Source organism: Parasteatoda tepidariorum, chromosome 12, assembly GCF_982258835.1.
Source record: "Parasteatoda tepidariorum strain Cologne lab strain chromosome 12, Ptep-v5.0, whole genome shotgun sequence".
Taxonomy (NCBI): domain Eukaryota; kingdom Metazoa; phylum Arthropoda; class Arachnida; order Araneae; family Theridiidae; genus Parasteatoda; species Parasteatoda tepidariorum.
In genome coordinates this window covers 48,036,179-48,052,056 of record NC_141766.1, presented here as the reverse complement: position 1 = coordinate 48,052,056, position 15,878 = coordinate 48,036,179, and the positions used below count along the sequence as shown (strand labels likewise).

General features: G+C 28.9%; 1 protein-coding gene across 2 annotated transcripts in view; it reads left to right on the top strand.

The window, feature by feature from the left end:
• The first annotated feature begins 313 nt into the window (after nt 1-313).
• LOC107448598 (putative oxidoreductase ZK1290.5) overlaps nt 314-15,878 on the top strand; it is a 29,271-nt gene continuing 13,706 nt past the window's right edge. The window contains exons 1-3 of one of the 2 annotated variants that reach the window (XM_016063859.4): nt 314-522; nt 5,858-5,970; nt 8,715-8,839. In XM_016063859.4, the coding sequence (XP_015919345.1) occupies nt 5,886-5,970; nt 8,715-8,839 (210 nt within the window). In that variant the 5' untranslated portion in view covers nt 314-522; nt 5,858-5,885. Of the gene's footprint in view, nt 523-626; nt 762-5,857; nt 5,971-8,714; nt 8,840-15,878 lie in introns of those variants that run through there. The other variant, XM_016063862.3, reaches the window with a different exon arrangement.

Below are 15,878 nucleotides of genomic sequence, written 5' to 3'. Positions count from 1 at the left end.
TTTTATATTTTATTTGATGCAGAAGAATCAAATGAAGACCCGCTTAATTGAAATGTCGCACCCATATTTAACTTGTTGAATGTTATGCGATACCGAAAACAAAACTAAAACATAAGCACACAACTGTTTGGCGATTTGCGAGAACTCTCCTTTTCACGCCAATAGAAATTTTCGCCAACCCTTTGCAATCTACGGTATGTTTTGTCAATTCGCATGCGGTTAAACAAATTATGATGTCACGAGCATTTGCTACGTCATATGATTATGTTTCTTTTAAAAACACAACATAAGCTACAAGCTGAATTTATCTCTAGCTTATAATGATCAATATAACCCCTTCACCTTCGGTTGTCGTCTGTTGGTCTAATTGTCGATAAGAAACCTTGCCAAAGTTAATTATAGTTTGTTTTCCGACTGAAAGGGTTGATAGAGTGCGAATTATAGAAACTGGTCTGATGCAGATAGAGTTTACACTTCGTTTTCTATCAGTTTGTTCGAGGCGAAGGATTCAAACAGCCTGCGGTTCGTAATAAAATTTGTTTACTATAAACATGTGTTATCTTTCTACTCTTTTTCTACAATTTTGTTTTTCTCCAATAGATTATGGCAATGTGATGAACATGTGTTCAGTTATTATCTTTAATATTTATTCTTGAACTTATAAAGCCGCATTTATTACTCGGGTTGTTATACTCTGTTTGTTTTCGCTTATAACTTATTTTTCGTTTTGTATTTTTTGCCATTCAACTCTCATATTTTTGGTAAGAACATATAGACAATATGTATTTAAAATTTGATATTAAAAGTGGTTTTTGAAACTGTGATTACTTTTTAGTTTGGAGGGAATAGTAAAAAATATTTACCCTGTGTTATATGAATGCCTATATAAGTTGTTTATTTATTTATTTTTTCTTTTAATATATTTGTCAGAAAAAAGTTAAATATTTTGTAATAGTTCGCATGAAACACAGTGTTTAAGAGTGATGTCCACATTTTTCCTTTTTGAAACTGGTATTCACAATACTTCCCATAAAAGAGATTAAATTTTTATTTTAATATCTATAAATATTCATTGCATAATAATAATTATATTATCGAATAATTTTATTAGAAATCCATAAAGAATTATATATAAAGAATCATTATATTATCAAATTTATTCTTTATCTGTATTACCTCTAAATTCTTCATTCATCAATTTCATAAAAACTTAATATATTAAAGCATAATAAAATAGTTATCTTAATTGTAAGTGGATCAATTTTAAAAAAACTTATTTTTAAGTATATGGACGCTGATTAATGCGTGTATTCAAGAAATTACATAGTGGAATTAAAAAGTGTTTTTATTATTTCCATCAGCACTTTTATAAAGAAGCAAATATTTTTCCTAAATACACCATTCCCCTTATATTAAGTGTATACATTATCTCTATCAGAAATGGTTAAATCTGAAGATAGTTTTCAATAGATATGATTTTTACAGAAAAAAATCATACTTTTGTTGAAAGATTGTAATTAATCTTGAAAATATAGAAGAATTGTATTTATAGTTTTTAACAAATTTTCCATGTGTACCAAAAACTCAACAATTTACGGGGACAACAACTCAACAATTCTCTAAGTTTAAAAAATTCTCATTTCTAAATTTTTTAATTAAAAATATACAATTTTTTTTAGGTAATTATAAGCACAATGGGAATCACAAATCTCCCAATCATTTTATCTTCAGTAATATAAAAGAATAAAATCTGTTACTTGAAAAGAATTTAAATTTTGAAAGCAGGGAGAAAGGGTTACTTATCTTAGACAAGATTAATGGTAAATCAATTGTGGAAACCACATATCAGGTTTCATGGGGTTGCGTTTACAGAGGTTTTTTTTTTCTTTTTGAACTTTTTAACGAAACAGGTGGTTACGAAAACAACTTTTTCTTGAGAAAATCTAATAAAAAGGCAGTGTTTTTAAGGGATGGTGGCTTATTTTTAGAACAAAATGAGAGAACACATTTATAGGATCAAAAGGTAGACAGGGCGTTTGCTTTCCTATAAATGCTTAAGAAGAACACTATATGCATGTAATATTACCTTTAGGAAGGAGGAATTTTGAGTTTTATAACCTCATTGAAATATTCATCTAAAATATAATACATCTTATTCTCTAATCCTGCAATTTTTATCGTAAAAAATATTTTGTTTGCTTCAAAAATTATGAAGGCAACTTTTTTAATTTAATTTTAATGATAGAATAGAAAGCAAGGTTTTTGAATTTTAAATGCTGAAAGTAATTTTTTAAAAAAATATGAAATTTTTTTAAAAACATTATTGGTACTAAGATACGTGAAGTTCTAGGAATGCAAGGCTACTAGCGAATGCCCTAACTTTTAGATTGCTTTGATCACCAGTACAAAAATAAAATTTTATGAGTGAGGCTGGAAGGGCTCACAGTTGTGTTTTACAAACAATTGTGATGTTAGAAACTTGGCATTTTAAATTTTAATTACAAATTTATACTCCTGATAATAACTTCTGAGAACCAAGGTTCAAATAATAGCAGGTAATGCAATTTTCAGTTCAAAATATGTGCTTAAAAGAAAACTTGCACATACTCGTGATAAAGAATTATATACTTTTTTAAAAAAATTCAAGTTATAAAGTTTTATAGTTATATATATAGTATAGTACTATTATAGTTATTTCATGAAAAATAATGATAAATTTTAATTTTAAGCATTTTTTACATGTGTAGGATATTTTTATAATGCATTTCTTCACATCTTAATCATGAAACAAAATCGACTAGACGAAAAAATGAGATTAAAGGTTACTTGAATTCCCTGCGGCAGAATCACGGCGACATTATCAAAGTACGCTACAGAGTTCTTGCAGATAGAATGTTCTTTTGAAGAGTTTTATTTTTATTTTCTATAGAAATTTACTTGTAATATTTGAATCATGCATTTAGATAATAACTTTTTGAGGCGTTTAATTTTTGCCGATAATATCGTATCGATGTAATTTTTGGCAATTACTGATATTAGTTTTCACATGGTTTTTAAATATCTCGATATATTTCAAACACTATGGAAAATTTGAATCGTGCATTTGAGTATTTACTTTTTAAGGCAATGATTCTATTGAATTTTTGGTAGTTATGGCTTTTGATTTCTCCATAGTTTTTAAATCAAATATTTTTATACAATATTATTTATTACAACAACCTAATCTCAAAGCGAAACAAGCACTAGAGTAATCCCTTTTTGAGGAGTCCAATTCGCGTGATTTCGTTGTTGATTTTTTTTCCGGCAACGGAGTTCACGACTTGTATTTTTTATAGTGATGATTGTTTACGAAATGCAAAGAAGGAAATAAATCAGAGCTCATTCTAGGCAGGGTAAACAGGGGGCAGCACCCTGCTGCCCTTTTAGTCAAAAGTCCACTCTGTTGCCCCTGAAGTAAATTAGTGCCCTGGTGAAATAGACTCCATACCCTTTTTGCCCTTTCTTTCCTCAACCCTTTATTTTCAACTCTTTTTATTTAGTTTGTCATTGCTGTCAATACATAGATTTATATGGGAAAGGAAGAATAGCCATCACATCCCCTTGTTGCACTTGTCTTTGAAAGTTTGCAGTTACTTCACTATCATTAAATCATAATTATTATTAATCATTTTAATTATTAAATCATAACTATCTATACACACTTAAAAACATACATTTATTATTTTATTAATATATGCATGCATTTTAAATAAATTACTAAGCTAATTAGCTCATTTACTCAATATATATATGTTAATTTATTAATAAAAATTAGTAATTAATATGATTGCTTTGGTACTTTTAGTAAAGTAGAGAAAAATATTGACAATGTTTTTTAATAGAATGTGTAAAGCCCATAGAAAGAAATTATTGCCTTTTTAGAATAATAATGCCCTTTTTTTTAAACTTTTGCACCCTTCCCTTTTTTCTGCCTAGAATGAGCTCTGAATAAATAGTGAGTTTTCCCCCCCAACAAAATGCGTGAATATCACCCATAATATAAGAATAAAAAATTATTACATGTTCAATGAAAAAAAAAATATTATAGTTTTTTTTTGTTATAAAAACAGTGTTTTGTTATTTTAAATTAGTAACATTTATGTTTGTTATTATTAAAAGTATCTTGCAGAAAAATATTAGTGCTAGAAAGTTTTGCCGCAGATAGCTTGAAAAAATTCTCCCACATTTCTTAAATTTAATATTTTGCCTTTCTTTTAATTTTTTATTGTGAAAACTAAAGTCAACAGACGTAAATAAAATATATTTTTATAATTTATATTTCAAAAAAAAGAATCCTAAAATATGAGTTTTGCCTAATGAATCGCATGTTTCCTTACATATGTGTTTTTTAATATTATTTGGATATTGCCATTTTTATTTTTATATTTTCCACTGTAATTTGCTGGTTGTGGAGTGCAAATTATAGTTTGTCTACAGTAGGAATTCCCCCCTCTACAAAGTTTGAGGCCATCTACTGCTAACAAAACCAGAATAGCACCTTTCAGGGAGGGTATCTTCTCTTCCCTCTAGGGCTAAAATAATAAGACTGAAGAAAAAGATTCCCTTTGTTTCGCCAACTCCACACCCCTACTTGAAATAGTTATACCTCGTTACCATAGTCACCTCCACGGGTCCAGGTGCTAGGGGAGTTCTTACTGTAGACAAGCTATACTCTCGAAGTACGGAATTTTGAAAAAGGTTTTTTTCTAAGTTATTCCAACCAAATATTACAAAACGACATTTGTATAAAAGTTATGAAAAAAGGTTCTTTAGGCAATAAGTGCTAGAAATATTATTTAAAATATTAATTCGGTTTCAATAATTTTATCCAATGTAATCTATTACATTATGTATTTGAATTTTTAAAAGTAATGGAGATAATTCTTCTGTTACAAATGCAATGAAGACATATTATCTGTTGATACACTATGAAAAATAAATAGCTCAATCTGATTTTGAAGCTATGTATCTCCTATAACCTGTTCTATGAATTAACTCATAATTCATATTTATTTTGCTAAATTATTGTTGAATGTGATCAAAGTCTAGAATAATTTCAAAATTGAATATTGCGCTATATTTAAAGTGTTAAATACAGTAGGGAACCGATTATCCGGAACGATCGGGACCATCGCTATTCCGGATAACTGATTTTTCCGGTTTTCTGAATCACTACAAAAAGCAGTTTTTTTTATTGTTAAACCCAACTAAAAAAAAAAAAATTATGGAAATAATCTTAAAAAGAGAAAAAAACGATGAAGTAATACACTAATGATTATTTCCAAAGTGATGGTAAGGTAAACATCCTTCAAAAAAGAAAGAAAAATCCTAAAATCTTATGAGGAAAAAAAATATCTTTTAAAAAAAATGGCGGGAAAATTTCTCGAATTTCGTTCCGGTTTTTTGGTTTTCCGGTTTTCTGATTTCCGGATAACGGGTTCTGTACTGTATATATTTTTCTCAGAAGTCATGAATAAAGTAAAGTCTTCTACCTATAAGATATCAGTGTTATGCCAGTGATTAATAAAAAGTTAATATTAAACTTTGATTTAAAACATCAATGAAATACTATTATAGTTTATTTAATTAAAATAATGCATTTCAAATCATTTTCACATGATTATTTTACAGAAGTTTTACTGAAGATCTGTTGTTTCATTTCATTTCCTATCTGCTCTTATAAACTAAATATGAAATGAAATTGTTTTAATTTGAATAAATTGCTGATGCTAATTTTTTTTTATCTTGTATTTTTATTAAATATATTGATAGTTTTATGAATTATGAGTTGCCTTTTAAAATGTTTGTAATATTTCAGGAATACATAGACATTTAGTGTTGTTAAGATGCCAGTCACAACATCCAAAGGAGACTTTGGCCCAAGAGAGGTAGAACTATCTAATGGTGTTAAAATACCTACGCTTGGATTAGGTTAGTTTTATTTATAAAGGATAATCAGAAATCCTTTAACTTAGTATTTAAAATTTCAGAGTTTTTTCAAATTTAAACAAATTGACCAGGAATGAAATATTTTTTCTTTTGGCTAGTGGGCCAAAAAGGTCAGAAAATAGGATGTTCCAAACCAACATTAACATAAAACTTTAATTGTTAAAAGACTGGATATTTGAAATTAATGTCATGCATTATTACAGTTTTTATTTGTTCAGATAATAAAATTAAAAATATCTGAACAAGTGAAAACTGTCCAGACCAGCTAAAATGGTCACTAGATAGAGGTGATAGTTTTAAGTCCTTTGAGAATGGCTTGTCAAATACATATTATGTACAACAATGCATATAAACATGGAAAATACAATATACACTATGACTATACTTAAAACTTACTTTATTTCTTCTTAATTTAGTTAAACTTCTGTAGTGATTGATTTTCGTAACATATAACGGCAAGGTACACAGTAATTAATTTGTATATTTATTTTAATTCTAATACTATAATGCGATTACTATACTGCTGCAAAACAGTGACATTTTTGTACATGGCATCAATAAACTATTCATTAAAAAATTATGCATAAATATGATCTTACAAATTAATAAATTTAATTAATAATTAAGATAAATCAGGGACCAAGTTAAACGACTTCCAGAACCTGTTTTGGTCGGAGGCTATAGGTTGTGCATCTCTGAAAGAGATGTTTTAAAAAACTGGTGTATTTTATTTTTTTAGGTATTTAACCATTTGCTATAACAGAGTCGTCACCTGAAAGTACAAATATATCATCACAATTTAAAAATGACTCTGTAACAAAGCCAATATATTTCTGATTTACTTTAGGCTACATACTATCATGACCAAGCATTAGGTGGTCTTTTTATAGCTTTTTCTTCTAATGGTCATCAAATGAATGTCCTATATTTTTAACCTTTTCTGACATCAGCAGGGTCGCAAGGTAGTACTAAAATTGCACATCACTGGTGGGATAACTTCAGCCATGACAAATTTTAAGGTGCTCTTTACCAGTTTATGATGCCACATATTTAGCCTAATTCTAGAATCGATTCTAGTCCTCAACCATTCCTCAGATTTGAGGAATTTAATTTTCTACGGAGCGAAATTATTGAAGTCCTCATTCCTCCCTCTGAAGTTTCTCTAAAAATCATTTCCTTGGGATAAAACTGGTTGGCCTTTATACAGGGATGAGATTTTTTTTGTCTCTCGAATTTCAGCCTTTTCATCAAAAACTCCGATTCTCTAAAAGTTTATTTATTTATTTATTTTTTTAATAAATATCCAGCTTTTTTTTTTAAAAAAAATTCAGTCCTTGAAGTAAAATAATTATATTTATTTACGATTTTCAAAGATAAACAGAAAATTTCAACTACGTCCTAGCTGCTAACCCTTCCGCATTTTTACTTAAATTAGCTATTTTCTCCGATTTCACGCACAGAAAATAAAATGTCCTCATTTTTTAATCCGTCGGCGGGATAGCTCGTATTTTCGTAATTCAGATGTCGCTGCTTCTTGTATTCTGGCGTGAAAACAGACAAAAAAATAGAGGTGGATTTGCGGTGAAAATATTTATTTGCGGTGAAAATTTTTATTTATTATGTCTAAACAAAAACAATACAAACAAGCCTTTTAGAAATCCCAAGTCCAAACTCAGCAAATATCTCGATTTTTATTCACGCAATTTTAATATCAATCATCGATTTTCGCATTTACCTGATTTAAAAGTTGCGCATTGCGATTCTTATTTACGCCATTTAAATACCGTACATTATGATTCTTATTTACGAGATTTAAAAACCCAATATCGTGTTTTGTATTTATGCATTTTTAAAATTGCGATTTTATTATCAAACATCGATTTTCGTATTTGCCTGATTTAACAGGTGAGTGTTGCGATTCTTATACAGGCGATTTAAATATTGTACATTGCGATTCTTATTTACGAGATTTAAAAAACCAACATCGCGATTTTTATTTACGAGCTTTTGAAACGGCATGTAGCAATTCGTATTTACGCGAGCTTAAAATCCAATGTCGTGATTCGTTTTTGCGGTTGTAATATCACGCGATTTAAAAATTATGTATCGTGATCTAAAAGTTACGCATCATGATTTGTATTTTCGCATTTTTTAAATTCGATGTAGAGTTTCATATTTTCATATTTTAAAAGCCTCATATCATGATTTATAATCACATGGCTTACAAGTTTAAAAATCGCACTTTTTTTGTCAAAATTTTGTTTATATATATATATATATATATATATGTATCTTCTTGGATTTCCTCTTTTTTACTTTCTGACTACTCTCATCCCTGAACAAATTATGTAATTTGGATATCTATATAAAGGTTGAGACCCTTGTATGAATTTCTCAGAAATTGCATAAAATTACAAATAAATTTTAAACCTTATCACCATCTGTTGCCAAATCTTTTATTAATTTTGAATTTTTTGTGACTAACAAATTTGTGGTTTTCTAAACCACAAGATGAAAAATTGGTCTTTCTTTAAAGTCATCTTCTTTGAATTGTCTGATTGGATTTACTCTACTTAATTGTATATAATAGTGTATAATTTAAGAATTTCATTGATTGTGTATTAGATTTGTTTAGCTTGATATCATTCAGGTTGATTTGATTAATTACCTAATTTAGTTATAATGATTTCATTTTACATAGCTTGTTTTTTACCTTCATTTGGTAGGTACTTCTCATAGTGGAGGTTATTCACAAGAAGCAGTTGTATATGCACTGAAAGTCTGCAATTATAGATTGATAGACACTGCAAAACGCTATGGTTGTGAAGAGTTTTTGCAAGCTGCAATTCACGTAAGTTCACTTGAATAACTTGAATAAGTTCACTTGTTTTCTGCTTGTTAACACGGAGGAAAAAATAAAATCGATAAGAGAAAAATCAAATCTCTCCATTTTTTTTAAACTTTATTTCCCCGTAAAACGAGATCATGCAATATTTTTTAAACTAAATTCTACAATAATGTTTACGTAGCTGTCATATTTAAATAGTTTTATTATTTTATCTTTATGACCATATATGGAAGTCTTAAAAACATGGTTATGCAAGTTTATTTCTTTGAGAATAAACATATTCCATTACTTTTTAATTCCTTCAATATTTGATTTAATGCCTGCATTCATTCATTTTTATAATATTAAAATTATTTCAATTGATAATGTAACTATCTCATTAACTCAGATTATCTAAAATTCAGGAATATGAGTTATAGCGGCAAAGTTAGAGAGTATTATTATTTTTTTCTATCTATTTAGTAAGCAACATGAACTTAAAGAAATGGAATTGAGATATAGAATTCAGTATTTTCTGCATTCTTAGAAATCTAATTCTTTTATTAAAGTGATTGGCAAAGTTTTTAAAATTTTTTTTTTGCAACTTGTTTATATCTAGGCGTGACTTTCTTTTCTACATTTATCTACAGACACTTCTTTTGGTGGATATTTTTCCAGAGGGAGGAGAATTTAAAACAGAACCGTTAATTACCTTCCATTATCTTTATTGTTCTCAAATAGCATCAGATGTTAACTGCAAAGATTATTTATAAATCAGAAACTCTTGGGTAAGAATAATGCAGAGACTCTACTTCGTTCTTATTCACAAAAAAATTACACCGTCCAGTAGTTTTCTCCTATAAAAATAATGAGTGAAAACCACTTTTGGTTTATGTTAATAATTGAATGGGCATGATTAAAAGGATTAGTAATCTCTTTCAATGAAGGTAAAAGAAAATAGACCATTAAAATTTTTTTTAATGAGATAAAGATTTTAAATCATATATTTGATTGAAATTTTTTTTAATTAATTTACAAAGAAATTAAGCTTATGCTTAAAATATAAAGCATATTTTCTGTTAAAAAATATCTTTGGTATGATGCTAGATAAAATTATTACAATAAGAGGAGTCCAATCAAAGTATGAAAATAGAATTAAACAAAAATTAAGAACAAAATTTAATTTAAAAACAATAAGCTAAAATGGAAGAATGCTAAAAAAGCAGCTAAAGCCAAAATTGTCTTAATTAAGCAATATAAATAAAAATGGGAGAATTTAAATACAAGCAAAACGAAATCTAAAGATACACATGTTAGCAAAAATGGCACTTCATCAGGGGACACACCACCTAGCCAACATGCTGGAGTCTTTCTGTTGTCAGTGGTGAAATCAAAAACTGATAATAAAAAGAAGACAATAATGTCTTATTTTATGACTTTATTGTCTTATTTTTTTCCTTTGTGGAGCCTCAGGGCACTGACTGTTTTTGGTTTTACTTGATATTCACTTACGTTGGAAAAACTCTGTTAATAATCTTATATCTTAACACATAGATGTAAAGTTCCATTATGTTCGTGAATGTTTAAAGAATAATGTATTTGGTGTGAGCAGTGGCGTATCTAGGGTATGGCAAGTATGGCCAATGCCATGGGCGCATTATTTCTGAAAGGTGCAAAATCAATTAGCATCGACGATTATTTTTTTATTAAAAATTTCACTAATTTTTTTTTTCAAGTTATGGCAGAATTAAAAAAAAAAGCATACAACATTTAACCTTTCCTCGTGGTCTCGAAAAGAAGACATCGAGGTCTTTTGAGGAACTCTTTTTTGTAACTGGGGGAGTGAAGTATGACAGGGAACCGCTAATAATAAATACAAAGTAGGTGAAGAGCGTTAAACAATTTTAGTCTCCCCCTGTTTTAATTTTTTGCATAACTTCGTTTGAAAACTCATAGACCACCTCAGTTAGGGATAATAGGAGGGCCAAGGTTTCCAGCTCTTTTGCATAACTCGAAAAGCGCGAGAAATCTCCTTCGGTTGTTATATTATATTCAACATTAAAAAAAATGTGGGAAATAATAAGAAAAAAAAACATTCCACATACCAACTCTTTTTGAACGACTTGACGTCTGTGTGATAACAATTCATACACGTTTCTGCATTCATTCACTAGACACTTTTTCTTTCATTATACTTTCAAGTTAAGCAACAGAGGATTCGCAATAAGTAAAAAATTTTAATGTTCATGAATACATTCATGATAAATACTAAAATAAATCAGTAATAAAAAGTAGCTTTTTCTTTTCTACTATTATATTTACGACGATTTCGGCAAAAGCCAAATTTTAATTATAATATCGTAATTTAAAGAATAATGCAGAGTTTTTAATAATTATAACTCTTACTCTCTTTACTAACTTTTTGATACACTCCAATAAAAATATTTTTAATGTCAGAGAATTTCCCAAGCAATTAACATTTAATGTCCATCAAAATCCTTTGACAAAAAGACTTTTAACCCAGGGGTCTGTCCAGACATTTTGTGAAAGATCTATTTTTCGTGAAATTGTGAAAAAATTACTCACATTTTTACAACCAGGGTCCGCTTTTATGAATTTGTGCAAATAGGATCCGTTATTGCAAAAAAAGGTTTTTCAAGGAGTTTTTAAATTATAAAGACATACAAGATTATGCTCAACACTGTAAAATTATAATTAAAAAAATTAAATTTTAAAAAATAAACAACAATTGCTGCTTCTAAATTAGAGATGCAACATACAAATATTTGATATTTAGCCTATACTGCTGAACGCAGAATATTAATTTCGGACAAATAATGGAAGAATCGTCTGCCGAAGACAAAACTTAATTCGTTTACGTCCATCTTTCTTGTTTTCTGCCCTGGAAAGGGTTTATTCTATTAATTAAATAATAATGAAGATAAACAAATTTGTGAAGGGTCCGATTAAAAGAAAAATCATTTTGTGAAGGGTCCGTTTTTAAGTTAAAATATTTTGTGAAGGGTCCGCTATTATGAAAAGATATTTTGTGAAGGGTCCATTAACGGACCCAAATTTCTTCTAAACAGACCCCTGTAACCCCATAGTTAATTTTATAACCGTCGTTGAACAGCCAACCCAATTCCGCAGCCTTGTGATTTTGAACCCAATCCAGAAGACAAGGGAGCTCCTGTATCGAGTAATGGGAGAAATTTGCATTCGTGGAGGGCTTTTTGGTGGAGCTAACACGCATTTGCGTTACATGGAGAGGAAGACCACGAGAACCTCCCGCGGTTAGCCTAACGGCAAGGGGACTCTAACCCATGATCCGTCTACATTTGATGATATTTCACATCAGCAATGTGGTTGGTGCAAGCCGGATGCGGAATTCGTATCAACTGGGATTCGAACCCGGTTTCCCTCATTGGAAGGCGAACACTCTATCCCCTGAGCCATCGCGGCTCCCATATTTAAATTAAAAGGAATTAAATTTTTTCCCCTCTAAAATGTAGCGTCTCATTGCTTCACAATATGTCATAGCTGTACTATAAAAAATTTAAGCTATCGCTGATAAAATGAAAAGACAAAATGTAAGCTCATTATTCATTATAGTAAAATTACAGGGAATTTAATTTTTTTCTTCTTTTAGCGTATTATGAATTTCATTTTTTCCACTAAAAGCGAAGAATAAACCACAAACTTAATGTAAAATTTATTGAGTAAAACGAAAAGAAAAATATTTTTTCCATGTATAAACGATGATAAAATAAACAGTTTAATAATGTTCATTCAAAAGGCTTATTCATGTGTAAGAGTTATAAATATTTAAGTTCTGAATCTTATAAACAAACAAGACATTATTTATAAGACTTTATTGAAACTGTAACTCTGAGTCAAACTATAATATTGCACAAATGAAAAAAACCCACTAAAATAGCCACAAAAAATCATGGTTATATATAAAAATAAAATAATTAACTAAATAACATAATTTAGATTACAAAAGTATAGATTATGTACTAGCATTAAAAATGTATTTCGTAGAATTGTTTTGAATGTGTATTGTAGTACTATGTATGATGTTATAGCTCTTGAGTAGCAAATATATTGATATAAGTCACTACCTTTTTCCTCGGCAATACATACCGTATTTATTTAAAATCGTGTCCTTTTTTATAATAAGAACAGAAAACAAATCCTAAAAATAATATTTATTGATTTCGTTTATTTAAACTAGTTTACTTAGACATTCATTTAAATTTAAAATAATTTACTTGGAAAAAATGCTTTTCTACTTAGGTTATTTGATATTATTTATGTATTTGAAAATGCTATCTGTAAAATTAAATTATAGTAATATAAGCTGAATCTTCAAATTTAAAGTATTTATCTATATGAAAAAAATTAGTAGTACAACAGACTAAAAAAATGAAAGGCAAACGAAAGAAACTTTGGAAGTTCAAAAGTTGGTGAGAAATGTAAAGAAATTTTTCTCCCCTTATCTTGAGGAAAGTGAGACCTCCAGTTAAAAGAACAATTTTCAGGGGAGGAAATGGATGGAACCCCTTCAGGCAGAAAAACCAGATGGCCAGATGGTGTTGACCAGAGGGATGACTTGAGAGATGTGAAAACCATGGGGTGTCCCAGTCTAGCTTAGACTAATTATTCTGTAGTGAAATGCTTGTAAATCTTCAATTTTATCAGGGGTTAAAATCTCTTTAAAAAGCGTTTTTGGAATCTGCTGAATAGATTTCAAATAGAACCCCTTCTATAAATTAGCGTAAATCCTTCCACAACAGGAGATTTTTGCCACCCATGGTGGGAATCACCTCCACTAAAGTGTGAAATACTGAAAATAGGAGGTTCCTCTGCCTCGCTCAACAAATAATTTAAACCGATGAAACGATTTAATAATGAATACACCCCACTATTTTGAAAAATAAAGGACAGGCGAGAGGCGTTATAAGTAGTTAGGCGCTCATACAAAAAATTCTGCTTGTTTTAGTTAATGTTTCAAAATTTAAGACAAGAAAATCAAATATTTGAAGTCTTTAGATTTTTATAATCTATTTTGATGCAGCTTCTGGGCTTTTATAGTTGATTCATTGATTTAAGTGAACAACGTGTACTACAAGGATTTTCTTTGACTGTAAGTAATCATTTCCTAATTATTTAAACTAATGCATTATACTTTCCCCTATATCTTTTATTTTATTTCAGATTATAATTTTCTACCTTTAAAAAAAAAAGAGATTAAATAATTACTTTTTTTTAAATTTTATAAGTCTTTTACAATACATATCACTTACATTATATTTATATCACTACATATTATATTACTTGAAAAAAATTGTTATACTGTTTTTAAAACAATACAGTATTTTTCCTTGTAAAATTACCTTTTCTACAATATAGTACTTTTCCTTGTTAAATTACCTTTTTTTAAAACGATGTTAAAAATGTATACCTTACAATTTAATTTTTTTACAATTATAAATAAAATAATAAATATTCACGAAAAGTTATTTTTTAACAAACGACCTTTATAATTCTTGGAAATTTTTTAAAATTCTATTGGAAAACTCTCGAGTTACTTCTCATATTGCGGCTACCCCCAATACTTAGGGGTACAGAAATCCAAATCAGTAGAAAAAATGAAAATTCAGAAAAAGTACGTTTTAGTGTCTGATTTCGTAACTTGAAATATTGTCCCCGCATTTATTAATTAGCATATTTTAAGTCACCTCCTTGAACCATTGACATGAGAAGAACGTGAAGATCTGATTATTATATCAAAAGTTATCAGGGTGGTCCGTTTATTTATTTTATTTTTTTGCGCACTGAACGTCTAAAAACTTATAATTCAAATCTGTTTAATTTTTTTTCTGCGTTTTCTCTAATTTGTTCCAAATTATGAAAAATTCTCTTCGCATCAGAATGCGAAGAGAATTTTTCATAATTTGATTTTTTTTGGTCTATTTCTTAACTTTTTGCCTTTTTTTTTTCTCCAATTTTTTCTAGATATTCTTAAACTAAGACGACAACTTCCTCTAATTTATTTCTCATTAAAGAATGTATTATTGTCGCTATTTTGTCTAGAGTTCTGTATTTAATTATATTTATATTTTTTCTTATTATCGGTTATTATATAATGTTTGTACAACTTAATTATATTAAGAGCATCGGTTTTTTTGTAAGTAAAAAACAAACCAAATTATAAAATTTGATTGTAGCTATTTTATTTGTAATTGTCATAGCAAATCGAAATTATTTACACTGTGATCTTTAATGAATTTATTATATCACGATGATTTTATTGTTTTGGTATTAGCCAAGCAATGATTAGGATGTTTAGAAACAATCAATTTCATTCAAATTAAATTTTGGAAATAATGGGTAATAATAGGTAATTATGTTACAGTTCATCTTTAACCCTGAGACATTTGTTGCGTGTGAGTATTTTTGTTACCTAATTATATTTGTTGCTTAATTAAACAAATTGTTAGAATTTTTATTGATAGTTGAAGAAACGCAAGAGAATCTTCTTTAAATATGATAAAGGAGACTTTTTTTATTCCTAACTAATGCTAATTTCGAACACACGTGAATGCATTACAATTAAAAGGAGATAATTTTATTGTTATAGTTAATTTTTATTTATTTATTAATCTATTAAAAAAATGCAATGCAATCTTTTTGGAAAATTTTATAACTGTTGTTGAACAGCCGATCGAATTGTTTGAATTTGCAACTCCTAATGTTCAACTTCGCAGCCTTGTAATTTTGAACCCAATTCAGAAGACAAGGGAACTCCTGTATCGAGCATTTTGGAGAAATTTGCCTTCGCGGAGGAATTTTTTGATTGAACTAACCCGCATTTGCGTTACATGGAGAGGAGGATCACGAAAGCTTCCCGCGCTTAGTCTGTCGGCAAGGGTAACCAATGATCCGTCAAGGAGGATATTTTACGTCAGCATTGTGGTAGGTGCAAGCCGGATACGGAAATTGTGTCGAGCAATCATTGCAGGGAATCGAACCCGGCTCACCTCGTTGGAAGGCGAAT